At 37.0% G+C, this 24,332-nt stretch overlaps 3 protein-coding genes, 1 long non-coding RNA gene and 1 pseudogene across 4 annotated transcripts; 3 read left to right on the top strand and 2 right to left on the bottom strand.

Moving 5' to 3' along the window:
• Nucleotides 1–3,209: 3,209 nt before the first annotated feature.
• LOC132104025 (LIX1-like protein) lies at nucleotides 3,210–9,825 on the top strand. Its single transcript, XM_059509190.1, has 6 exons — nucleotides 3,210–3,774; nucleotides 6,116–6,279; nucleotides 6,485–6,625; nucleotides 7,530–7,625; nucleotides 7,707–7,784; nucleotides 8,272–9,825. The coding sequence occupies exons 1-6, from the start codon at nucleotides 3,441–3,443 to the stop codon at nucleotides 8,524–8,526; spliced, it is 1,068 nt and encodes a 355-aa protein (XP_059365173.1). The 5' UTR covers nucleotides 3,210–3,440; the 3' UTR covers nucleotides 8,527–9,825.
• Nucleotides 9,826–10,499: 674 nt separating this feature from the next.
• Nucleotides 10,500–11,432, top strand: LOC132104645 (uncharacterized). The gene is made up of 2 exons (XR_009423564.1): nucleotides 10,500–10,711; nucleotides 10,761–11,432. It is a non-coding gene; the product is annotated as an uncharacterized LOC132104645 (long non-coding RNA).
• Nucleotides 11,433–11,888: 456 nt separating this feature from the next.
• LOC132104850 (large ribosomal subunit protein bL9m-like) lies at nucleotides 11,889–15,235 on the top strand (annotated as a pseudogene).
• An 884-nt stretch (nucleotides 15,236–16,119) lies between these two features.
• LOC132104024 (proline-rich protein PRCC-like) lies at nucleotides 16,120–20,514 on the bottom strand. The gene is made up of 6 exons (XM_059509189.1): nucleotides 19,947–20,514; nucleotides 19,824–19,871; nucleotides 18,428–18,907; nucleotides 18,255–18,347; nucleotides 17,014–17,160; nucleotides 16,120–16,916 (listed from the first exon to the last, which is right to left on the bottom strand). The coding sequence occupies exons 1-6, from the start codon at nucleotides 20,193–20,195 to the stop codon at nucleotides 16,764–16,766; spliced, it is 1,170 nt and encodes a 389-aa protein (XP_059365172.1). The 5' UTR covers nucleotides 20,196–20,514; the 3' UTR covers nucleotides 16,120–16,763.
• Nucleotides 20,515–21,125: 611 nt separating this feature from the next.
• Nucleotides 21,126–23,679, bottom strand: LOC132104023 (large ribosomal subunit protein uL24m-like). The gene is made up of 6 exons (XM_059509188.1): nucleotides 23,548–23,679; nucleotides 22,466–22,652; nucleotides 21,907–22,002; nucleotides 21,715–21,818; nucleotides 21,493–21,623; nucleotides 21,126–21,378 (listed from the first exon to the last, which is right to left on the bottom strand). Exons 2-6 carry the CDS (start codon nucleotides 22,646–22,648, stop codon nucleotides 21,242–21,244), a joined length of 651 nt encoding a protein of 216 aa, XP_059365171.1. The 5' UTR covers nucleotides 22,649–22,652; nucleotides 23,548–23,679; the 3' UTR covers nucleotides 21,126–21,241.
• Between the last annotated feature and the right edge of the window lie 653 nt (nucleotides 23,680–24,332).

The raw sequence follows: 24,332 nt of genomic DNA, 5'->3' as shown, positions 1-24,332 counted from the left end.
CGTATGTCTTGGACACTCGGGTGAAGAGAGGGGCGGAGCTGTCAACCGATCACCACCTGGTGGTGAGTTGGATCCGATGGCGGGGGAGGAAGCTGGACAGACTCGGCAGACCCAAACGTACTGTGAGGGTCTGCTGGGAACGTTTGGCCGAGTCTCCTGTCAGAGAGATCTTCAACTCCCACCTCCGGCAGAGCTTCGACCGGATCCCGAGGGAGGCTGGAGATATTGAGTCCGAGTGGACCATGTTCTCCACCTCCATTGTCGAAGGAGCTCCACCTCCACCTCGGAGCTGTGGCCGTAAGGTTTCCGGTGCCTGTCGAGGCAGCAATCCCCGAACCCGGTGGTGGACACCGGAAGTAAGGGATGCCGTCAAGCTGAAGAAGGAGTCCTATCGGGCCTGGTTGGCTTGTGGGACTCCAGAGGCAGCTGACAGGTACCGGCAGGCCAAGCGGACTACAGCCCGGGTGGTTGTGGAGGCAAAAACTCGGGCCTGGGAGGAGTTCGGTGAGGCCATGGAGAAGGACTATCGGTCAGCCTCGAAGAGATTCTGGCAAACCGTCCGGCGCCTCAGGAGAGGGAAGCAGTGCCCTACCAACGCTGTTTACAGTAGAGGTGGGGAGCTGTTGACCTCAACTGGGGATGTCGTTGGACGGTGGAAGGAATACTTCGAGGATCTCCTCAATCCCGCTGTCACGTCTTCCATTGAGGAAGCAGAGGCTGAGGGCTCAGATGTGGACTCGTCCATAACCCAAGCTGAAGTCACCGAGGTAGTCAAGAAACTCCTCGGTGGCAAGGCACCGGGGGTGGATGAGATCCGCCCTGAGTACCTCAAGTCTCTGGATGTTGTGGGGCTGTCTTGGCTGACACGCCTCTGCAGCATCGCGTGGCAGTCGGGGACGGTGCCTCTGGGATGGCAGACCGGGGTGGTGGTCCCTCTTTTTAAGAAGGGGGACCGGAGGGTGTGTTCCAACTACAGGGGGATCACACTTCTCAGCCTCCCTGGGAAAGTCTATGCCAGGGTACTGGAGAGGAGAATCCGGCCGATAGTAGAACCTCGGATTCAGGAGGAACAGTGTGGTTTTCGTCCAGGCCGTGGAACACTGGACCAGCTCTATACCCTCTACAGGGTGCTGGAGGGTTCATGGGAGTATGCCCAACCAGTCCACATGTGCTTTGTGGATTTGGAGAAGGCATTCGACTGTGTCCCTCGCGGCGGCCTGTGGAGGGTTCTCCGGGAGTATGGGGTCCGGGGCCCTTTGATAAGGGCTATCCGGTCCCTGTACGAACGGAGCAGGAGCTTGGTTCGTATTGCCAGCTGTAAGTCAGACTTGTTCCCGGTGCGTGTTGGACTCCGGCAGGGCTGCCCTTTGTCGCCGGTTCTGTTCATGATTTTTATGGACAGAATTTCTAGGCGCAGCCAGGGGCCGGAGGGGGTCAGGTTTGGTGACAACACGATTTCGTCTCTGCTCTTTGCGGATGATGTTGTCGTGTTGGCCTCATCAGGCCAGGACCTTCAGCATGCACTGGGACGGTTTGCAGCCGAGTGTGAAGCGGCTGGGATGAGAATCAGCACCTCCAAATCCGAGGCCATGGTCCTCAGTCGGAAAAGGGTGGCTTGCCCACTTCAGGTTGGTGGAGAGTTCCTGCCTCAAGTGGAGGAGTTTAAGTATCTTGGGGTCTTGTTCACGAGTGAGGGAAGGATGGAACGGGAGATTGACAGACGGATTGGTGCAGCTTCTGCAGTAATGCAGTCGATGTACCGGTCTGTCGTGGTGAAGAAAGAGCTGAGCCGCAAGGCGAAGCTCTCGATTTACCGGTCAATCTACGTTCCTACTCTCACCTATGGTCATGAGCTTTGGGTCATGACCGAAAGGACAAGATCCCGGATACAGGCGGCCGAAATGTGCTTTCTCCGCAGGGTGGCTGGGCGATCCCTTAGAGATAGGGTGAGAAGCTCAGTCACCCGGGAGGAGCTCAGAGTAGAGCCGCTGCTCCTCCACATCGAGAGGGGTCAGCTGAGGTGGCTCGGGCATCTGTTCCGGATGCCTCCTGGACGCCTTCCCGGGAAGGTGTTCCGGGCACATCCCACTGGGAGGAGACCCCGGGGGAGACCTAGGACACGCTGGAGAGACTATGTCTCCCGGCTGGCCTGGGAACGCCTCGGTGTCCCCCCAGAAGAGCTGGAGGAAGTGTCTAGGGAGAGGGAAGTCTGGGGTTCTCTGCTTAGACTGCTGCCCCCGCGACCCGGCCCCGGATAAGCGGTAGAAGATGGATGGATGGATGGATGACAAAACAATTAGAATCATGCATGGCATGTTTGTTACTGTAACCAGACTTAGCAGCTGAATATCTAATTGTAGGCAAAAACACATTTTCTTCCCTTTTTATTTATTTATTTCTTTTATTTATTTGTTTACTTATTTTGTTGAACTGGTCATTTTTATTTATACATTTTTTTTAAAGATTTTGCTTTCATAACATCGCTTCTTTCAGACTAGTGGAAAGAAAACATCCAAAATACACATTCAAGGGTTTATTTTATTACACATCTATTGCATCTATTTGCATCTGTACATTTCAGTTACATATTGTACTTTTATTGTATCTTTAAGGTATATTTTTCTCAAAAGGTGAACATTTATTTTACTTTTTTTTTTTTTTTTTGGGCGGTTGACAGTATTTTCTGATTCGCTTTAAACACACATCCAAAATCCCCTGTCATCTTAAAATGAAGCAACTGGCTTTATCCAATGCTCAGATTTCTATTTCTAAAAAGCAATGACATTTCAAGGCCTTTATCAGACACCATCAAAATAAAGTTCTGCAAATTAGTGCATTTTTAATTTGATAATGCATTTGTATATTTAAACAACTTTTCACAAAACGTGTAATAGGCCAACGAAAATGATCTTTATGTAAGCTACTGTGATCGATCAGGTAGGGAAGTATGGTGATATTATATCTAGCTAATGTTTTTATCTATTCATCCGTGTTGTCTTGCCTTAAGAAAAACACCACCAGTAGCCTATCTTAAACTATTGTCAGTTTAGTTCTCAGTGGCTCTACGTAGATTTCTATTTAAGTAGGCCTATCTTTGCTCGAGTGAAGTTTGTAAAGAGGAATTTATTTACACAAATATACATGTTTAGCAAATATTTGGTTACAGAGATGTGTGTAGTTAGGAAGGGTTGGCCGGACGTGCCACGTCATTCAGCGTGGATCCATCCATTGGTCAAACATAAGCATATGCTGCTCCTTTTTCCTCCCGATGGCAGTTCTACGCCTCAAACTGTAAATAATATTTTGCCTGATCATCTTAACAAAGCGTATACCTTCGAGAAACACTTTTATGTTTGTCATATGCATCTTTAAAGGCTTTGCAATCGTTTCTAGCAGTCGTTCCCTTTGTGTTTGTTTCTTTTGCATCACTTTTCGAGACAATGGAGTCTCTTCGCCATCAGCGCTTACAGCCCGGTATCGGATACGGAGCGAGCGCGACCGGGACTCTCCGGTCCCTGCGGCCCGGTGTAACTGGGACTGTTTCCTCGGCACAGGGTTCCCGCGTGTCGGTGTCTGCTTCTCCGGGACCGCCGCCACCACCGCCGCCCCTCCAGCTCCACAGCCTCGGGTCCGGTATCATGGGCAGCGGGTTCGGTTCGGTGGACATGTCCGCGGGTCTGGGTCTGTCCAATCCCACCAACCCCGCGGTTCTGAGAGAGGCAGTGGACGCGGTGGTCCGGAGCTTTGCCAAACACACGCAAGGATACGGCAGGGGTATGTGGGGTGAACGAGGAGATGTTTTCCACATGAGAGCATGAAAGTGTCAATGAGAAATCTGTTGAAAACCTAGTTAAAATGTAAATGTAAAGTGCTTAAAATGTAAACATTTGTATTCATATTGGTTCTTATATTAATGTTTAGGCTATATTATTATATTATTATATAGGTATTAAAGTTTACATATTATTTATATATGACTTAGACTTTTAATTCAGACATTAAAAACATGATCTGGGATTCTCTTTATTCTCTGCATGAATTACATTTTAATGTACTTTTGAATTATTTAATAGGTTAGCTGTAGACAAAAAAATGTGCCACTTAACTGACCCACATGCAAGATAATTGAAGCAAACGCATTCAGAAATGTGTATTGAAATTCACAAGAATTTACGCTTAAAATTAGATAATTTTATTAATTATAGCTCTCCAAAAACATAACTTTTGGCGGTGTCTCAGCAGTAGGGGTTATGAACGCCATATTGCATAGAATCAAGTCTATATTTAGAACCATTATGATGTTTGCATTTTTTATATGTAATATAATTTTTTTTTAATTAAGTTGACAGTCATGAAGAACAATATAGTCACAAGAAAGACAGTGTGCTGAATTATGAAAATAACAATCAGAATTTTCTAGCAAAATATTTTCTTGTCTATATATTACCCAAAAATATTAAGAAATTTTATGAAATACTACCCAGACATGTTTATCATGAGATGCGTTCATTCAGCTCCCTAACTACAGTATTTTGCAGCACCATAGATGTGTTTAATCATTTAATTTGAGCGGTCAGATTGAGCCCCCTGACATGCTGACCTAATTACATTAAAGGGATTACCGTTGGTTAGACTGTTGCCAGTATTCTTTAGAGTGAGGTTAAGTGTTTTAATCTACCTCCAAGACTCCTCAGACCATCTGAGAACAACCTCCAAGAAGCTTAGCTCTCATTTGAAGAAGAAAGACCTTTATATATTTGAGCTTGAGTATCATGTGATGATTTTCACATTACTCCCAACCAAATACACCACCCTTATTTCCTGTTAGAAACTATTGTCTAAGCAATTCCACAACAACAAGCTTTCTTTATATCGGCCTTTTAATGAGCATGTGCTTCTCATTGTGTATTAAGACAGCCATAGTGAAATATGAATTTATGAACTTGTTTTCTAAAAGTATTGTTTAATGTATTTGGGTTTATTCAGTAATATTAAAGTTTAGTCACAAATGTTTTCTTTTAAAAAACGAATTTTTGATATCAAAGAGAATTAGATATTTTCCATTAAGATAATAGCTTAAGTATAACTCAGCACTCTTAACTCATGTAGAAGCTATATGTGGACTCCTGAATATGCAAATTAGTTCCACCTATACTTAAAGGCACAAGCTCAGACTACCTGCTTTACTTTAACTCATTTAACTGAAGTAGTAAACGCTACACAATGACAAGTTGCACTTTTGGTTTAATTCAGCCATGTATGTTTGAACCAGAAACTGATTACGAATTATTCAGGGCCGTCTACAAGTCAATGTTTCAGATGCATGCATTTTGCATTTTGCATTTTAATGCATTTTATGCATTTTATAATGCATTTTATGTATCGCTCTCCACATGGTAATCGATATCATTAGCCTTCACTTGATATCAACCAGCTAATCATGTATTTCTAATCTTACACAACCATGGTTTTATTCACCATGCTTTCTAAAAATCACCATCTATCTAGCTAATGATATGTAAAGCCCCACCCCCAACTTGACAGGATTGGTTACATGTTTTTGACGGTAGGAAACGGCTGTTATAAACTGCGTTTTGGAGACTGTTTGGTATAGTTTTTAGGAAAAAAAAATGCTCAGCAATGGTGTTGACTGACGAATTTGCACATGGTTTAAAGAGATAATTCACCAAAAACAAAAAAAATTTCTGCCATTTACTCAAATTGATTCAAACCTGTATGAGCTGCTTTCATCTGCGTTACACAAAAATATATATATATATTTTGCCAAACAGTTGTCGCTAGCCATTGATTTCCATAGTATGGGGGCAAAATACTATAGAAGTCAATGGCAAGCAGCAAGTGTTTGGTTACCAACATTCTTAAAAATATCTTCTTTTGTGTTGAAAGAGAAGAAAGAAACTCATACAGGGGTGAGTAAATGATGGCAGGATTGTTGGGTGAACTGTATCTTATAAAAGGCACATAAAAACAAACAGATATGTACCACAAGTTACTCAAGTTACTTCAACTTGAATATAACAAATTTGAGCTCATGAGTCTTCAAATACACTAGGATAGTGTTGTGAACTCTGATGTGGTGGTCTTGTTCCCACAGTGAATGTCGTGGAGGCCTTGCAGGAGTTCTGGCAGATGAAGCAGTCTCGAGGTGCTGACCTGAGGAACGGGGCTCTTGTGGTCTATGAGATGGTCCCATCCAATAACCCCCCTTACGTCTGCTACGTCAGTCTCCCCGGGGGAAGTTGCTTCGGGAGTTTTCAGGCAAGCAATATTCTCTTTACATTTTTTCAATGCATTTGTCTTGGAACTTCAGATCTTCAGAAAAAAAAAATTGCATTTTGGTTGCCATCTGTGGCTGCATATTTTCTGCCTAATGTTTTCTCTTGAGGATCTCTTGGAAATGAATTCTGTGAGCATCTTCAGGATTCGATTACAGTGTGGTTAATAGCATCTTTGATCTTCTCAGTTCTGCCCGACCAAAGCTGAAGCAAGACGGAGTGCGGCCAAAATTGCCCTAATGAATTCTGTTTTCAATGAGCATCCATCTCGACGCATCACAGATGAGTTCATAGAGAAGAGTGTGTGTGAGGCTCTAGCCTCTTTTAATGTGAGTTCTCACAGTTATCTCAGATTTTGAGGGGATTATTTTCAGTCAAAGGGATAAGTTCACCCAAAAATTAAACTTCTAGCTTCATTTATACTTTTATTCTTCTGTGGAACATAAAATGCTGATTTCTGTTTTGCATGCAGTTACAATAAAAGGTTTCTGGAGTTTTCAAGCTTTATAAAAGTAGCTCATATGACTCATGGGCTGCAGGCAAAGAAATATACTGAAATTTCAATTCTTATTAATCAAAAGTTTGAACATCTACCCTGCATTGACTATTTAGTGAAAATATAATTTAAATTCAAATCAATTCCAAATTAAATCAAGAACGTGCATGAGTAAAAGATAACAGAATTTGAATTTTTTTATGTGAACTAATTAATTAAATCGAACATTTTATTTTAATAATTTGACCTACACTAACGTTCAAATGTTTGGGGTGGGGAAGGTAAAAAAAAAAAAATATATATATATATATATATATATATTTTTTTTTTATAGTCTTTTATGCTCAACAAGGTTGCATTTATTTGCTCAAAATACAAAAACAATAATATTGTGAAATGTTATTACAATAATAATATATTTTAAACATATAAATTCAGCAAAGCTGAAATTCAGATTCATTACTCCAAGTCTTCAGTGTCACATGATCCTTCAGAAATCATTCTAATATGCTGATTTGCTGCTCAAGAAAAATCTTATTTTCATCATACATTTTTTCAGGATTCTTTAAAAGAACAGAATTTTGAAACATTATAAAAGCCTTTGTCGTCTTTTTTTGATCAATTTAATGCATCCCTGCTGAATGAATGTACTAGTTTCTTTCAAATAAAACCCAGAACCTTTGGACAGAAGTGTATTGTTGACATTATTGACCTTTACTCATCTTTATTTACTGAAGGGAAACAGAGAAGAAGCTGATAATCCTAGTACAGGCATCGGTGCTTTTCGGTTCATGTTAGAGTCTAACAAAGGGAAATCTATGCTGGAGTTCCAGGTAAGTGAGATCATTATTGGATCATATGAAAAGTTGTGGGTAACTTTACATGTGGATTTTAATTGTACTTTTTTTTCTTAGGAACTGATGACAGTTTTCCAGCTTCTCCATTGGAATGGTAGTCTCAAAGCCATGAGAGAAAGGCAATGCTCTCGTCAGGTGAAGACAAATAGTAAATTTTCGGTAGTACTTAAAAGAGTCATATCATGAGGAGTCGTATGTACCTTCATCTTTTAAAATAAATGAGTTTACTGCACTGTGTAAAACATGCTAAATGCAAAAATACCATTTATTAAAACTATTTTGACATGATCGCCCACATTTACAAGGTGACATTTATCATTTTTATTTAGTATAACTTTATATACTACAATAACTTAAAATAAAATAAAAATTAATAAAAAACAATATAGACATAAAAATAATACAAATGACAAAAACATAAAAATATTAAACTTTAAAATGAAAATGTTAATAAAAACTAAAATATGATTGCATTATGACAAAAAAGTCATTTGATATACATATTTATTTTTCTATATTTATTATTACCTCGTTCATTTCTTTTAAATATTTATTTGGCCCATAAATATGTTTCTCTAAGCTGTCTGTGGTGTGTATAACAATCAGACTTTTTTGTAAACAGGAAGTGCTGGCTCATTACTCCCACCGAGCGCTAGACGATGACATGCGTACACAAATGGCTGCCGACTGGGTCAGTCGAGAACACACTTTATCTGGTACCATCAATCGAGAGATGGCAGCCACCGAGCGCGAGCTGGAAGAGGCTCGTCTGGCAGGACGGGAGCTGCGCTTTTATAAGGAAAGGAAAGACATTCTGCTAATGGCAGTGGGGCAGCTAGGTGGGTCAAACACTACAACTCTGCCCTGCACATGCTGAAGAGCATGAAGATGTGTCAGACGTGGCATATGATTGTACCAGATAGCACTCCAAAACTCAAAACAGTCTTTTTTAACTTGTGTATGTGTGTTTGTGTGGGAGGAGTCTTCAAAGAATCAGCATTTTGAATAATTTCACAGACAAAAACGGGGATGATTTATACGTTTCTGTCTGTTTGATCTGAACATGTAAGGCATTTTAAACTTCAACAGAATTAAGCGCTATATTGCTATTATTACTATACCAGTATTATCCTCCAGTGTTATCGGTTGACTGTACTGGCACATGGACCTACTATGTCGGGAAAATCAGATTTGAAAGGCCTTGTTTGCATTGTACTACTCGTGAATCCTATTACACATGGGCACTTATTTTCTTCGCTAATTCGCCAAATCACTGCCTATTTGCTTTTCTTAGGAGATACAGTTATGTAGTCAAGTCACCTTTATTTATGCTGTGCTTTATACAGTATGGATTGATCACAGCAATATTGTATCAATATTCTGAATTTACATTCACATAATAGCCTTGCTCATTTATTTGCTACACATGTGCTTTTGGGGAATATACAAACCTTTGCTTTGTAATGGTAATCTTAAGTATGTTTAACTCAACTTTTCCACAAGAGCCAATGGCATTAGCATAGATGTTTGCTAAGGCAACAACCAGAAAATATTTGCATAATTCCAAGGTCAGATTTTCTCACACACAGTCATTGGTGAGAAATCCCAGCACAGGAAACATAGCAAGGCCATTTCCTCCAGCCTTCTGACATAGAAAAACTGAATCTGTGCACTCATTATAATGCCTTCTGTTACTTTTGTGATTGTAGAGCAATCATGCTCATTCACAGCAACATTTAATGTCTACCTCCTCTCTGAAAGCTTTTGTGAACAGTTATATGCATACAAGTGCGGATGGGATTTGTGTTCAAGGAATAGTTCACAAAAAAAGGAAAATTTTCTGAAAATGTAGCTCTCCCTCAGGCCATCCAAGATGTAGATGAGTTTTTTTTTCTTCATCAAAACAGTTTCGGAGAAATTTAACAATTCATCACTTGTTCACCAATGGAGGCTCTGCAGTGAATGGGGGCCATCAGATTGAGAGTCAAAAGAGCTGATAAAAACATCACAGTAATCCACAAATAATCCACAATGTCCATAATATTGGCTTCTTTAGTGAAAATTAATCTTGTCTGAATCAGAAGATAAATATGCACAAATCAAGCACAGTTTACAAGTAATAACAGTCCAAAACAGCTCTAAACAAATGTGTCAGAGACAACAGGAGATGGAATTTTTTTTTCTGAGGAAACTTGATTATGGAACCGTATTTTGGTCAAAAGCATCAATTTAAAGTTAAAACACTGTAATGATGGTTTTGTTTCTTACAAACATGCAGTTTTTCACTTCACAAGACGTTAACTAATGGACTGGATTAATTGTGGATTACTGTGATGTTTTTAGCAGCTGTTCGGAATCCCATTCTGACGCCACCCATTCACTGCATTAGTGAGCAAGTGATGTAATGCTAAACTTCTCTAAATCTGTTCTGATGAAGAAATAAGTTCATAAATATCATGGACGACCTGGGCATGAATAAATTCTCAGCAAATTAGCATTTTTGAGAGAACTGGTACTTCAAGATAAGCAATGCTTTCCAATAGGATGCTTGATTCAGTGCCACAGGAAAAATACATATTTTGCGTCTTATAGACATACTTGTTGGTTTCCCAACTCAAAATGGTCCTTATAGCCTGTACTATGGTCAAAAATATACAATATTTTAAAATGTAATCACATTCTTATTCCATCATTATAAATTACTGCATTATAACTGATCATAATGCGTTACTGTGTGTACTGATGTTGTAAACTTGATTGTTAATGTTTATCCCGGTCACATGTTTCAGTATTAGGGGCTATGACATCATGACATGTCATGTCAGTTACCTAACTGAATTTTAAAGGACTAGCTGCTAAAACTTGATACTATCTTATCACAGTGCTTATTAAAGTAGGATGTGCATGGTGAGAAACATCAATGATTGTCATTAGCCAGATAAATCTGAAAATGTACATTTAAGGGTTAATTGTAAACTCTTGTTTTCCATTGTTGTGGTGCAGTTGTGGTCTTTAACATTATAGTTTAACTGCAGAACTGTAGTTAAACTCTTAATAATTCAGTTAAAGCCCTGGTAGTTAATAGTCTGGTATTATTAAAAAAAAACATAGTAATATAGACAGACTGTATTACAGTTCAGTACATGACAAAAGAAATAAGAAAGTTTATTTCAATAAACTAGTATGCAACCACAGAGATAGTCAAAATAGATATGTCACTGATAATCTTAAACCCCCTTTTTTTACACTTTCATCATATGCAAGATTACTACAAATTATTATTTATTCATTTGAGACCATATATTTTGTGAAATGACAATTAACATTTTTAAAAGACTTCCATTTTAACAGTACGATATGTAGTTTAATTTTCAGTGTAATTATCACATTTCTGAAAACATTTCCTGAGTGTTCTCTCAATGTAATTTTTACAAGATCTATATTGTTTGTATTTGTTTGTATTTTGTCATATGAGTCCATCATTTGCAAATGAAGTGTATTGAAATGTAAACTGCATTGCATTTACATACTTTTATACAATTTGTTGGGTCTTTTCCCTGCTGTTTTTTTACACTCTTGTTTACCAAAAATATTTTTCCAATAATACTTAAGGTAGTGAAATTGAATCAGTGCATGTGAATACAGTTTATACATTCTCTAGTTGTTTTGTATGAGTAATCTGTCATTTTACATGTTTTATAAGATTTTGATGCGTATAGCCAATATTTTGTTGTTTTTATTGATTTATATTCTTTACAAATCAATAAAGCAATTATAAACTTACCCGTTCCACATGTTGGGGTCCATGAAAATTAAATGATCAGAAAAACATAAATACGTAACATAAATATGTTTTATAGTAAATACATGTATCTGTCATAGAAGAGACTTTTATTCAGCAAGTCCTTTTATTGTGAAACCGAGTTAGGTGTCTAGTTATGTGATTGCTGTTATAAATAGTTGCTTATAATATATTACAACAATTTGGAAAACAAGCATGTTGTACTACATTAGTATATTAAAGTGTGTACAAATTCGCCTCGTTAAAATATATTTTTTCAGGCAAATAAACCCTTTTATGGGTCCTTTAACATCCCATTGCATTTCATGTGGTTGTTATAGTGCAGAGATATATGTGAATTTTGATGAGTACTTATGCTATGCTACGGTTGGTGGCTATGATTAATATTTCCAAGTAAATAAATTCATTAATTTTCAACAGTGAAGTCTATATTAATCATGTGGGCGGTCGCATCATCGAGGTTTGTCCTTCAAAGCTGAAGGAATCTTACAAATCTGAAATCATCCTCGAGTCGAATACAGAATCTGTCGCAAACAGCATGCAAGGTAAGCGGCAGGAAAACAACTCAAATAGATCAAAAACACAATAGCAGAAATAATAATGCTGCCTACATGATTTGTCTGTAGTCTGCCCAGTTGCAAAGAAGATGTATTTTTATGTTTTATGAGTTAAGACATAGGGTCTGTAGTGTATGCATGCACATATTTAATACCGAATGTGTATTTGGCTCCACTGAAATGGCTTTGGAGGCGGAGTTGAGATGAAAATGCATCTACACCTTTAGATTGATTTTTTTTTATTTAATCTCATTCCAGAATACAGTTATTGTTGAACGCTGCTGGAAGGTTCCTTTATCAAAAGAAGGAAAGCCACCCAGACTACATCCCAGAAGACACTGGGTGTACCGCTTGTCTGAGGACACAAAACACAAACCCCAGGACGAGATGGAGCTCATCCTCACCCAGACGGTGCCCAGTGGGTGCTCTTGCCCTAGGAAAAATGAAGTATGATTTCAGAACTGGGATTTTTGACGTAGTATTTATTTTACAGAGCTCGGTGGACGAGGCGACACCGTTTTTGTGCAAAAATAACAGGGCCGCAACAAACTGCTATCCCAAGGTCTGGCTGTCTATCCTTCACAGGAGAATAAAGACATGTTTGCAGAGGAAATAAGGGTTAGTTAAATCTATTAATCAGTTGAGATTAAATGAAAATGTACTCGCCAGGGGCCAGGAATGTTTATGTGGGTGGGTCTACATAAAATTGTTTGGGCAAAATATAAGTATGAAAACTGCATGTCAAATTGCCAACAGAAAATACAGCACAAAGGTTCAATTCACAATACTTCTAAAACATTTATTAATGAACTTTAATGTTAATTGCAGCGTTTACTAATTAACTTTTAATATTCATACCTGAGCTAATACAAACACCAACAAAGAATTGTGTTTTTATTAACTAATGCTAACAAAAATGAAGTAAACATCGAGGACCGCAGAAAGATGCGCAGCTGCAGATATGCAGTTTGTTGTGGAGAACGGTGTGAAGTACAATGTTTATATGTTTCTTTCCACAAAGGACGCATCTATTTAGTGGATCAAACACTGTATGAGCTTCAAATAAGCTTGGCTCAGAAGTTACCAATCTATAAATGTAATTGGGGTATCCAGTATATTCTTTTTAAAGAATTGACTGATTGATATTTGTTTTTCTATTTTATTATTATGTCCTTGCGTCAGAAAAACATTGCTAACACTGTGGGTGGGACTAACAGAAACTGACGAATAATCACAAGTGTTTGGTATGCGCCTAAAAGGAAGAGAGAAAATGAAAAAGCTGCCTGTAACTGACCATGAAAGGCTCACGTTTAATATAATCTTAAACATAAAAAGTTATAGTGAAATTAGACATTTATTATTGTTGTTGTTTAATTAATTAAGTCCACTTGGAAAATTACCAACTTTTAATTGGGGAGGCTCATGTCCACCTGGGCCCACCTGTAGATTCACCACTTCCTCAAGCCATCCAAGTTCGTTTCTTAATTAACATCACTTGTTCACTAGTGGATCCTCTACAGTGAATGGGTGCCGTCAGAATGGGAGTCCAAACAGCTGATAAAAACATCACAATAACCCACAAGTAATCCAGACCATCAATGAATGACTTGTGAAGGGAAAAGCTGCATGTTTTAAGAAACAAAACAACCATTAACCCCTTAACTGTCACTCACGTTTTTGAAGATAGACTTGAATGTGCATGATACAAACCTAAATTTTTATAATTCATGACTGAAAACATTTTGTAACATGATTTTGATGTGCCATTTACATGGTAATGCAATGTCTGATTTTAAAATGGGTTTTAAAGGATGAATTTTGAGATTTTATGTTTTCAAGTGATATATAACTTCTGATGATTTCTAAAACATGATAGAGAAAAAGGCAACGAGAAAGTCTTTTTTTTAAACAAAGGTCAAAACTCATTTTGTAATGTAGATTTCTGAGGGTGCACTCTTGTCATAAATTAATCTATTACTTTTCCTACATAATTTTTAACAAATAATATTGGAAAAATATATATTTGGGAGTCTTGAACCTTTCCAACGATATATAGTTTGTCAGGATTAGATTAGATTTGATTGTAATATAGTATAGTCAACGTAGGCGTCCCGTATACGGGACGGGGTGACAGTTAACAGGTTAAGACTTTTTAACTTAAAATACAAGTGCTTTGTCCACAATACTGCTCGTCTGAATCAGGGGAGAAATATGCACACATCAAGCACAGTTTACAATGCTAAATCAAAATTTCTCCAAATCTGTTCTGATGAAGAAACAAACTCATCTACATCCTGGATGGCCTGAGGTTGAGTATATTTTAAGTAAATGTACATTTTTGGGTGAACTTAAGCATCATTAACATAATTTCAAGTGTTCACAGTTTGCTTTGTTTTTCTGTAGCTTCTTTGGGAGGGACGGCCAGAGGATAGAGTCTAGACCCGCACAGGACAGCTAGTGAGTATAAAACATTAATATATCTAGCCAACCTATTGTATGTTTGACTAAAGTTATGTGTTTTATATTTTGATGTTGGTTTCCACATGAGACTGTTTGCAGACAATTTCTTAGACAATTATTATTAGTATACTTGTTTACAGTAGTATAAGAGTAGTGCACACCTACATTGTACACACAATCCAATTTGTTTATTTTTATTTTTTATTTCTTGTATTTCTTTCCACAGCTCAGTGTGGTTGTGCCCACACATTTACATTTACATTTATTCATTTAGCTGACGCTTTTATCCAAAGCGACTTACAATTGCTATATATGTCAGAGGTCGCACGCCTCTGGAGCAACTAGGGGTTAAGTGTCTTGCTCAGGGACACACTGGCGGTTCACAGTGGATTCGAACCCGGGTCTCCCACACCACAGGCATGCGTCTTATCCACTGCGCTAACACCACCACACATGCCTTGACTCTTCCAGAAGAACCAATCACAGGGCCCGGACAGTACTGGTGTGATGTCACAGTAAATGAAACACTAAAACATTGACTTTATAGTAGTGTTATGATAGTTTAGCTCAAATGCTCTCATGTAATTAATAAAATTGCTTGCAGAATTTGCTTTTTGAATGTTTTTTTCCTCTCTCAGGTGACCGGAGTGGACAGAGTCAGAGTGCCCATGTCTGTGGTGGGGTTTGTGGAGCCCAGTCAACAGTTGTTGATGAAGAAAGAGGAAAAGCAAGAACAGTCGGATTCAGAATTGTGTTTTCTTTGCTAACAATGCCTTGCAGGAAACAACTTATATTCAATATAAGAATATACACAATAATTTTATTAAAATTATTTTTATTTATTTTTGTGTAGTCAGCTTTTAAGGCTCATTTCTGTCTGTCCTGAAAAATTGTTTTTGCATTTATTTACTTATAACAACATAAAATTAAAACGGCATATATTTATTTTATATATTTTAAAAAAACAATTCTGTATAAATTTACACATTTTTTATAAACTCTTTTATTAAACTCTTTATAAACATCAAAATGAATAATTGTGGAGAGAGAAAGCTTAATGTTAATTGGGATTGATTATTACACGTTTAATTTATTAAACACATATACGTTATTTATTTTAAATAACAGAATTATTCCTATTTTAAGTAACTTAAATTAGGTTTAATCTGTCTGCTGCATTACTTTTGTGTGTGTGTTTTTTATTTATTTATTTCCTTTTCTTTTTTCTTCAGTCTTTGGGCATATTGTAATCTATGATCTTATCATTTATGTCTCTTCACATTGATTACATTTTTACACTACTGCACATGATGCATTAGTGATTAGTCAAGGGACATCCTGGTCTTACCAACATACTGGTGATGACAACTTTTGATCAAAATAATTATCTAAATAATTATCTTGAGTTATACCTTCACAATGTTCCATCCTCCAGGAACGACTGGGTTTATTTACTACTAGTCCAACTCATTAAAACTGGATAAAAATCTGAATAAAGTCCATTTTCAAGTAATTGACGGTAAAGTTGAGTAAAACGCCCAAATTCGAAGTCATTGTTTAATTTAAAGTTCTTGAGATCATTCCTACAATTTGAAACACACTATATGGTTGCACAATTAAAGAATCAACACTCATATGAATAAAAAAGCAGTTAAAAGGATGGAAAGATTTAATCAAACACTTTTTACAAGGGAACGCTTTACCATAAGATTGTATACATTACCATTTAAACAGTTTTAATATTAATTAGAAGCTATAAATTAACATTAGTTAATACATAATTAACCATATATTTAACAATGAAATTAATAAACGCTGCAAAAAAAAAAAAATTAACTAATTAGCATTAACTAATGTTAATATAGAGATCCTTATTGTAAAGTGTTACCAGTTTCTTTCACATTTTCAATCATACATTTTCTATATGCCACTGCTCACGATGGCAGTGTGGAAGACAAAATCCTTCCAGAATAACAAGTCATGACATCCCAATCATTAAATAAACAAATAAATCACCTGAACCTATACAGCTACTATTATGTTACAGGTGACCCAAAACCTCATGACAAAACCCAATGTAGTTCAACTGGAAAGATAATATTAGGTAGACCATTGGGAGCCATCTTAAATATTTTATTAGCAGCCAATAGTGCTTTAAAAGTCCTTAGCGGTACAAACTGGTATCACATCTCTAAAAGCTGGCAAAAATATCACATTTGTGTATCGGCTGCAGTCTCGGACAAAATCTGCTCCATGTTAGGTAGAGGTGTGCGCAACATCTCAATATCCAGTCCATTAGAATCCGTACTTGGCTTGCGTTTGCCGGCGAGTCAACTTGTTGTCAGCCCAGTTGTTCTTGAGCTCCAGCTCGCGTTCCTTGGCCTGATGAATCAGATACGTGATTTGGTGCTTGCGTCTCTGTTGTCCTGTTGGCTGATCTCCTTTTTTCTAAAAAAAATAAAAAGAGATGTGAAGTCAGACTTTTTCTTTTGTTTATCTCCTTCAAACAAATAACCATCAAAACATGGACACTTGAGGTGCTCACCTTGCTGAAGGACTTGCGGGGCTCTGCCTCTGCGGTCATGTTCTTTGTCAACCATTGCTTATTGCCGCTCAACTGATCGTCTCCTTTTATCTCCAGAAACTTGATTTCCTCTCTTCCACGATTCTGTTTGCCCTGTAGCCGTCGAAACAGAAAAAAAAAATATATACATATATATATATATATATAAATAACAGTCATGATAAAACTTGCTGTCATGAAGCTGGGATGCACTAGATAGTTGTTAGAACTTTCTTAATGGTTCCCAAGTCATGATTTACCAGTCCAAGTCAAAAGATCCCACTGCTATACAAAATTTTACACCTGTTTTGCATCCACCAGGCAAAATTCTACATACAATTTCAACTAGATGTCTCATATGAAGCATTGTTTCAAAGAAGTGAAATAAATACACACCTTAGAATAATACTTAAGAGTTACGGAGTTACAAATGTGATCAGCTAAGGACAACATTTCCCCATTTAATATGTCTAAGAAATAATAATAATAATAATTATTTAAATTACAAGACTATAATCGTTAAAGAGATACCGTACTGCAAGACACAAAAATTTGAATTTAATAATAATCATAATAATGTTTTATTACTTAAATTTCAAAAAATAAATATTACTAAGATATGCATAATATATAAAACTAAATTACCATTGCAAAAATACTATTATAAATGTACAATAATAAAAAAAGAATTTAATATTTTAATTATTAAAATTACAAAAAAATAAACAAATATATTACAAAGAAACATACTATATAAGAAATATATTACCACAGCAATAATACTATTAAACTGTACAATAACAATAAGAATTTAATAATAATAATACATATCAATCTTGGCATTGTTCTATATAAAACTGCAAAAATGCATTTTTTATTAAAGAAATATATTACTATTGCCACTGTACAATAAAAATAATATAATAATAATAATAATAATTCATATTATATTTTATTTCATTATTTAAATGCCAATATGTTACTATAGGATGTTAATTTTGTGAAAAAAAAGTTTTGTTTTTTATATTTAAAAAATAAATAAAAATAAATGATCATCATTTTATTTCAAAGAATAATATTAAAATTACAATATTTTTACTTAATATTTATGTCTACGATTGATACTTATACTTCATTCATACTTCAGCTTGGAAAATATGGAAATCCATATAAATAAAGAACGAACACATCCCTCAGGACCAGAGATGCTACAAAAAACTCACTGCTTCATCATTGAACAATGAAGAGGACCCTGAATCCTCTTGCTCATCAGCCGCAGGGTTTGGGTCTTGGTAATAACCCTCACCATAGTAATCCTGCCAAACATATGCACAAAACATCAGCTGCTGAAATGACAAGGAACACATTGGTTAATGAAACTTATGACATGTTTTACCTCTGGCAGTGGATTTGCGGGATACTGATGTTGATATTCTCCGCTCTCATGGTCTTGCATGGCTTCGGCTGATCTACTGTAACTGTCTGCTTTAGAGACAAAGTCCAGTGGAGCGCCCTCCACACCGGGTGGAGGGTGTAGAGAGGGAACATACTGTTGAGAATGCAGGTTTTGAGACATCACAGGCTGTGCTGGGCTTTCCGGAAGGGAAAAGTAGTTCTCTGGAGCGAGTTCATCGTCACTTCCCTCTTCATCCGCGGCCATTTGTTTGGCTAGCTGCAGCGCCGCTGACTTTGCAGCAGCTTTGATGGCGGACGGGGACGGGCTGGTTCCAGAAAGACCCTGGGACTTTGCCGGGGTTGCCTTTGGCTTATTTGATCCGGGGCGTTTGGTTAGAGTGTGTGGCAACAGGGGCCGCTCGGTCGCCTTCACCACCAGATTCTTAGGCTGAGGCAGCAGAGAGGACAGACCACCACCTCCCTGGAAGAACATGGAGGAAAATATTCTTATTTACTATGATGGTTAATCCACCAAGACCATTTATACATTCAGTTTTTTGAAAATTATAATGAAGAATGGGCCATCGAGAGAATGCTGTAGTAACGATAACACAACCAACAGCTCATTACCATGCCCACCCACCGTGATCTTTCTACCACAATCCTATGAAGCATTGTGAATGGCATAATTGACTTAAAAATTACTCATATAAAACTATGGATTTATTGATAAAACATTGATTGTGTGCATGTATAGAAACAATATATTTTATGTTTACTGCAAAATATGCACAGAAATATTTAAGCAGTTTGAGAGCGGAAGTATTTGTTTGTTGCGATTCCCTGATTGGTGAAGATTTCTGCAGAATCATGGGAAATGGAGTTTTTCCAACTGCAATTCTGCTGTTGTACATGATTACAAAAAATAATAATAATAATAATTTGACATAATGTGGACTGTTGACTCTAGAAAAAGCATATAGGGCCTACTATCTATTAACAACCCCCTAGATCACAGTAGGTTTGTTTTTAATGGTTTATAAGTTAGTGTTACAAATAAATTCCCCTATGAAAAAAAATCAATGAGACTTTTACTTCTGAAACCTGACTCTTGCACTCTATAATGGAACAGAAGTAAAAATACTTAATAGTCTAAATAAAATATCTAATTACAGATATTTAACATATAGTTTTATATATTTAAATATAAAATGGTTTGCTTTATCCTAAGGGTCAGAAAGCTAATTATAAATAATTTATGTCTAATAAATATCTTTATATCTAAATATAGATGTTTCATATTTAAGATTTTTTATACATATTTGTTAAATATGAAAACAGCTTGTTTAATCCTAAGGCTCAATTTAAATTAAATTTTTTGATGAAAAAAAAAATACCTGAGGAGCTGATTTTTTTCGGACGGGCTCGTCATCATCAGAGTCAGACTGGAACAGAAACACACCATCAATCAGAAACAGCTTCAGTAACACGATTGGCATTAACGGATCAGTAAAACTCACGTCTGTTGGGTTTATTTCAGGAACAGTGATTTTAACGGGTTCTGTGCGTTTTTTAGGTTTGGGCAGATCCATAGTCATCCTCTTGGTTAGAGGAGCTGATGGCTTTTCTGCGCTCGAGCGGATCTCCGCGGTTCTCGGCGCGGGAAGAGCTGCGAAGAGGCCCCCGATCTTGGCCGCAGGTCGAGCGGGCGAAGCCGGCGATTCATCGCGATCACTGTCGCCGCTGCTGTCGTACGCTACCAGAGACATCTCCAGTAAACAGATCAGATCAGATCATACGAGTGTTATCAGACACAAGAATCGCGGACTTGCTGCTTTTGCATCAAAGCAGCTCCACTGATTTCATATCCTCCCGTTCTTCCAGGTTTATATGGACAAATACCGTCTGTAAATATAAAAGTACGATTACAACTTCGATGCCTAATTCGACTCCAGATAATTTAACGCTTGCAGTAGGAGCTGTGCTTGCTTTTTATATTAATATTTTCCCTGCAAAACGCGAACAACATATGGATGTGTTAGTCTGAACAAACAAGTGATAATTGTTTATAATTATAAATCGTTCCTCTGAATCCTCTCAGTCTTAAACCATTAAAGACCCATAAACAGTTTTTCTTCCACCATCGTGGAGTACATCCGCTGCACCGCTTCAGATGATTCAGCGACACTGACACCAACTGGACTGGAGAGGAGTGTCATCAATAACCATGACCAAACGTGACTAAATCGATCAACAAACTGATGAACAACTGAAAAAAAAAACTTAATGTGATTAAATGCGATAGACTTGCAAAAACATAACTGACCCGTAGCTCTACTCGTGAAGCTCTATATCCTTATTATGCATTTTTATGCTTTTTCTCCATAAACACATTGGGAATTGTTAGAGAGATGGACAGATGAATACTGGACATATGGACTCACCAAGGCTACATTCATTAGCTTAGAAATACAGTACAAATATTTTTTAAATAGAAAACAGTTGAATTTTCAGCATCATTACTGCAGTCTTCAGTAGTGTCACATGATCCTTGCTGCTCAATAAATATTTGATATCATTGTTGAAAACAGTTGTGCTGCTTAATATTTGTGTGGAAACCTTTACTCATTTCTTCAAGATTCTTTGATGAATAGAGTTTAAATAAAAGGCATTTTAGGAAATCATAGGAAATCTTAGTATAACATTTGGTTAGGTTTATTGATAAAGTCTGCAGAACACATACAATTTTTCTCCATGATAAATAATCTTGCAAATGTTGTTATGCTAAAACATAATACACGGTCTCTGTGGTAACTCAGTACCAGTAGCTTTTACGCGGACTTCTATCTTCCCGAATGTTCATTTTCTCCATAACTTCTTCCTCCAGGGTTTTCAAAGATGTGGTGTATGTTTTCTGAAGTGTGTCTTCTGGTGATGTGTCTTTGGGTCCATCTGCAAGGTACATAAAAGCTCTCAGATTTCTGATAACTGAGCAACATTTTTAAAATTGGCATGTCTTATGCTCTTGGTAGAAATGCATTGTTTTTAAACTTTTGGAAACCCCACCTTTCCACTGCTGGGGAATAATGCCATCTCTTCTCTGAAAGACTGGTTTGGGAATAATCCGTCCTGTCCTGACAGAAACACGTACGTGCTCGCCCTCTTCAGTGTATCTCCACTCGATATCTGTGGGCTTCCTAAGAAACATTAGACACAGATACATACATTAAGAGCAGGGTACATTGTGTTCTACTATATTTATTACTCTATTTCATGTTTAATGCTCACCTGTCCGTAGGGTCAACTAATGTAACATCCTTCAGCAGCAGAGGGGCTTCACTGGCGATGTAGGTACCCCTGTAATCTCCAGATCTGCCAATATACCTATAATGCTAGAAAAAAAAAGTGTTTGAAACAATTAAAAGTGATTGTTTTGCAATGCAATTATAATTGTAAGAATCGTACTAGTTTTACTCCTACCGCGTTGAGGCCCTCGAGCATGACCCAGGATCGCCGCCGAAACACCTGAGCTACTTTGCCCTGCTTTCCTTTGTCCTTTCCAGACAAAATCTCCACCTGGTTTGAATTATGGTATGTTATATAGATAAAGATATGAAATAATAATAATAATAATTCACTACATTTATATAGCGCTTTTCTAGGCACTCAAAGCGTTTTACATAGTCAGGGGGTATCTCCTCATCCACCACCAAAAATAATTTAATATAATTTAATTTATCTATATAATATAATCTCTTCCACCTTTATTTGAACCTCTAACTTTAGCACTCACTATTCTAATTCTATTCTTTAAAAAAAAAAAAATCGAACTCCCTTTATAATCTTTTTGCATTCTATCTATTTTCTTTTCATTTATTATACAATCATAAAAAAGACCTCTAACACTAGCTTGCTCTATTATTTTTCTATTCTGTTTTCTTTTTATTTATTATATTATTTAAAAGCACTTGCTACAAATGAAAACCTCCACTATGCATTAAAAACTTTCAAGATATAAAAGAAAGAAAGGATCACTTACTGTGTCACCTCTCAGAACATGCCAGTCCTCATTTGCAATAGGTTCAACAAACACCTTTCTTCTTGTCTTGCCGGGTGGATTGAGCCGCTGGGCTGCGATCGTCCACGGTCTGTTTGTGCCATAACGATAATCGCGTGGAAATGCAGCTTTTACTGCCGTAGAAAGCAACGCTGTCAGTCTCATGCTGCTATGGACGATCAAAACAAAGAGCCAGTTAATAAAACAATTAAAAATGATGACTGAAATCTACATTTGAATGAGCTATATTTAGTTTATTTCTACGTTGAAAAAATACAACATATTTCTGGTGCAACATATTGTAACGCTACAACCCAGGCGGCAAGGAAGCCGACCGGAAGTTGAAGTCGGCCGGGTGCTGCCATCTTGTAGCAGAACTTCACTTGCGTTAGCATCCCATTGACCTCCCATTAATTTTTGCGTCACTTTGACAGCGAATAACTTTACATCTGAGGCATTTAAAGACTCCATTTGTCCATTATTTATTTCTAAAGATACACGACAATGTATAAAGGGCTCCATTGCCTTCTATGTTAAATTATGGCCCCGTAAAAACAGTTTTTGTAAAAATAGGCTAACGATTGCGTCATAACCACTCGACTCTCTGTCGCATTACCGTACAGACAGGAGGAGAAGCTCGCAGGCAATTAACTTAATATGGCGTACTGGCGTTACATTTTAAAATACTATACAAAATAATTAATCAGAATACTTACTCCTGCTCACTCATGCCAAAGAAATCCCCGCTCAAGCTCGCCGTCTCTGCAAGATTAACGATGGCAGTTTGCACGCACAGCTACTAGAAGGTGTACATCTGTCAGACAGATTGCTGACGTTTGAGTCTGCGCGTCAGAAACGGAAGTGCTAATAAACGCTAAAAATGGGCTTCACTTGTCTCAATTGAGTTTCAATGGGGTCGCTGTGTCCATTTCTTTTACTGTCTATGGCTACAAAGGAATCTTCACTTACAGCAGTCACTTTCTTGTGCTTTGTGAGCAGTGTTTCAGGATCATGTATAGGGATTCTGTAGCGGCCCCCACGTAATACGGTGATATACTACTTACCTGGATTGCGGCTTTTAGATGCACATTTAACTAAAATAACCTAATTTATTTTGTGGTAAATCATAAATTCTACATCCACAAGGGGTCAAACTTGTGTTGAACATGCGCTACTTCCTTTTCCTTTAGAGCCAAGCGACGTACGTCAAAATAAAAGTCTCGATTAGCAGGGCACACGTTCTAAATAAATAATCAAATAACAGAGACAAAGAAAAGGAAATAATACATTAAAATAAATGACAGTCAGGGTCTGGTAGTAAATTGCTTTTTAATTGAACAGAGTTATTTTAATATGTTTTAGAGATTTATATTAGGAATTTATAATAATTCAGTAAGTCTTTCTGAAATACAGATAATAATGGTTTTTTCGGGACTTTATAGATAAAAATGTTTTCCTATCCTATCCAGAAGTTATAAGGAAATATATATATATATATATATATATATATATATATATATATATATATATATATATATATATATATATATATATATATAAATGTGTGTGTGTGTGTGTGTGTGTGTGTGTGTGTGTGTGTATGTTAAGGATTATTAAAGATTTTAGAATTGCTTTTGGGAGAATATGAAAGCACAATCACATTGCTCTCAATTTCTCAGTGATATTTACCTATTAAAAAAATATATGCCACAATTTTACAGAAATGTATCATTTGTCAGCAAATTCTGGATTTATTTTTTATTTGACTTTTACATTTATTTATGTAAAAGTTCCAAAAAATTATTGGAATTAAATAAATCAAAGGAGTGTAAAAAGCTTTTTGAGTTAA

The sequence above is a fragment of the Carassius carassius genome, chromosome 25 (genome assembly GCF_963082965.1).
Source record: "Carassius carassius chromosome 25, fCarCar2.1, whole genome shotgun sequence".
Classification (NCBI taxonomy): Eukaryota; Metazoa; Chordata; class Actinopteri; order Cypriniformes; family Cyprinidae; genus Carassius; species Carassius carassius.
Note: the sequence above shows the minus strand (reverse complement) of the source record. Positions and strands in the feature narration are given on the sequence as shown.

Excerpts from the sequence above, each read along its gene's own strand:
- LOC132104025 (XM_059509190.1), top strand. The coding sequence starts at position 3,441 with ATGGAGTCTCTTCGCCATCAGCGCTTACAGCCCGGTATCGGATACGGA. Across the intron at positions 7,626-7,706 it reads AATCTATGCTGGAGTTCCAG|GAACTGATGACAGTTTTCCA; the intron begins GTAAGTGAGATC and ends TTTTTTTCTTAG. Across the intron at positions 7,785-8,271 it reads AAAGGCAATGCTCTCGTCAG|GAAGTGCTGGCTCATTACTC; the intron begins GTGAAGACAAAT and ends TTTTGTAAACAG.
- LOC132104024 (XM_059509189.1), bottom strand. The coding sequence starts at position 20,195 with ATGTCTCTGGTAGCGTACGACAGCAGCGGCGACAGTGATCGCGATGAA. Across the intron at positions 18,908-19,823 it reads GAAAAAAATCAGCTCCTCAG|GGAGGTGGTGGTCTGTCCTC; the intron begins GTATTTTTTTTT and ends ATGTTCTTCCAG. Across the intron at positions 16,917-17,013 it reads CCCGCAAGTCCTTCAGCAAG|AAAAAAGGAGATCAGCCAAC; the intron begins GTGAGCACCTCA and ends TATTTTTTTTAG.
- LOC132104023 (XM_059509188.1), bottom strand. The coding sequence starts at position 22,648 with ATGAGACTGACAGCGTTGCTTTCTACGGCAGTAAAAGCTGCATTTCCA. Across the intron at positions 21,819-21,906 it reads TGCTCGAGGGCCTCAACGCG|CATTATAGGTATATTGGCAG; the intron begins GTAGGAGTAAAA and ends TTTTTTTTCTAG. Across the intron at positions 21,624-21,714 it reads TTAGTTGACCCTACGGACAG|GAAGCCCACAGATATCGAGT; the intron begins GTGAGCATTAAA and ends AATGTTTCTTAG.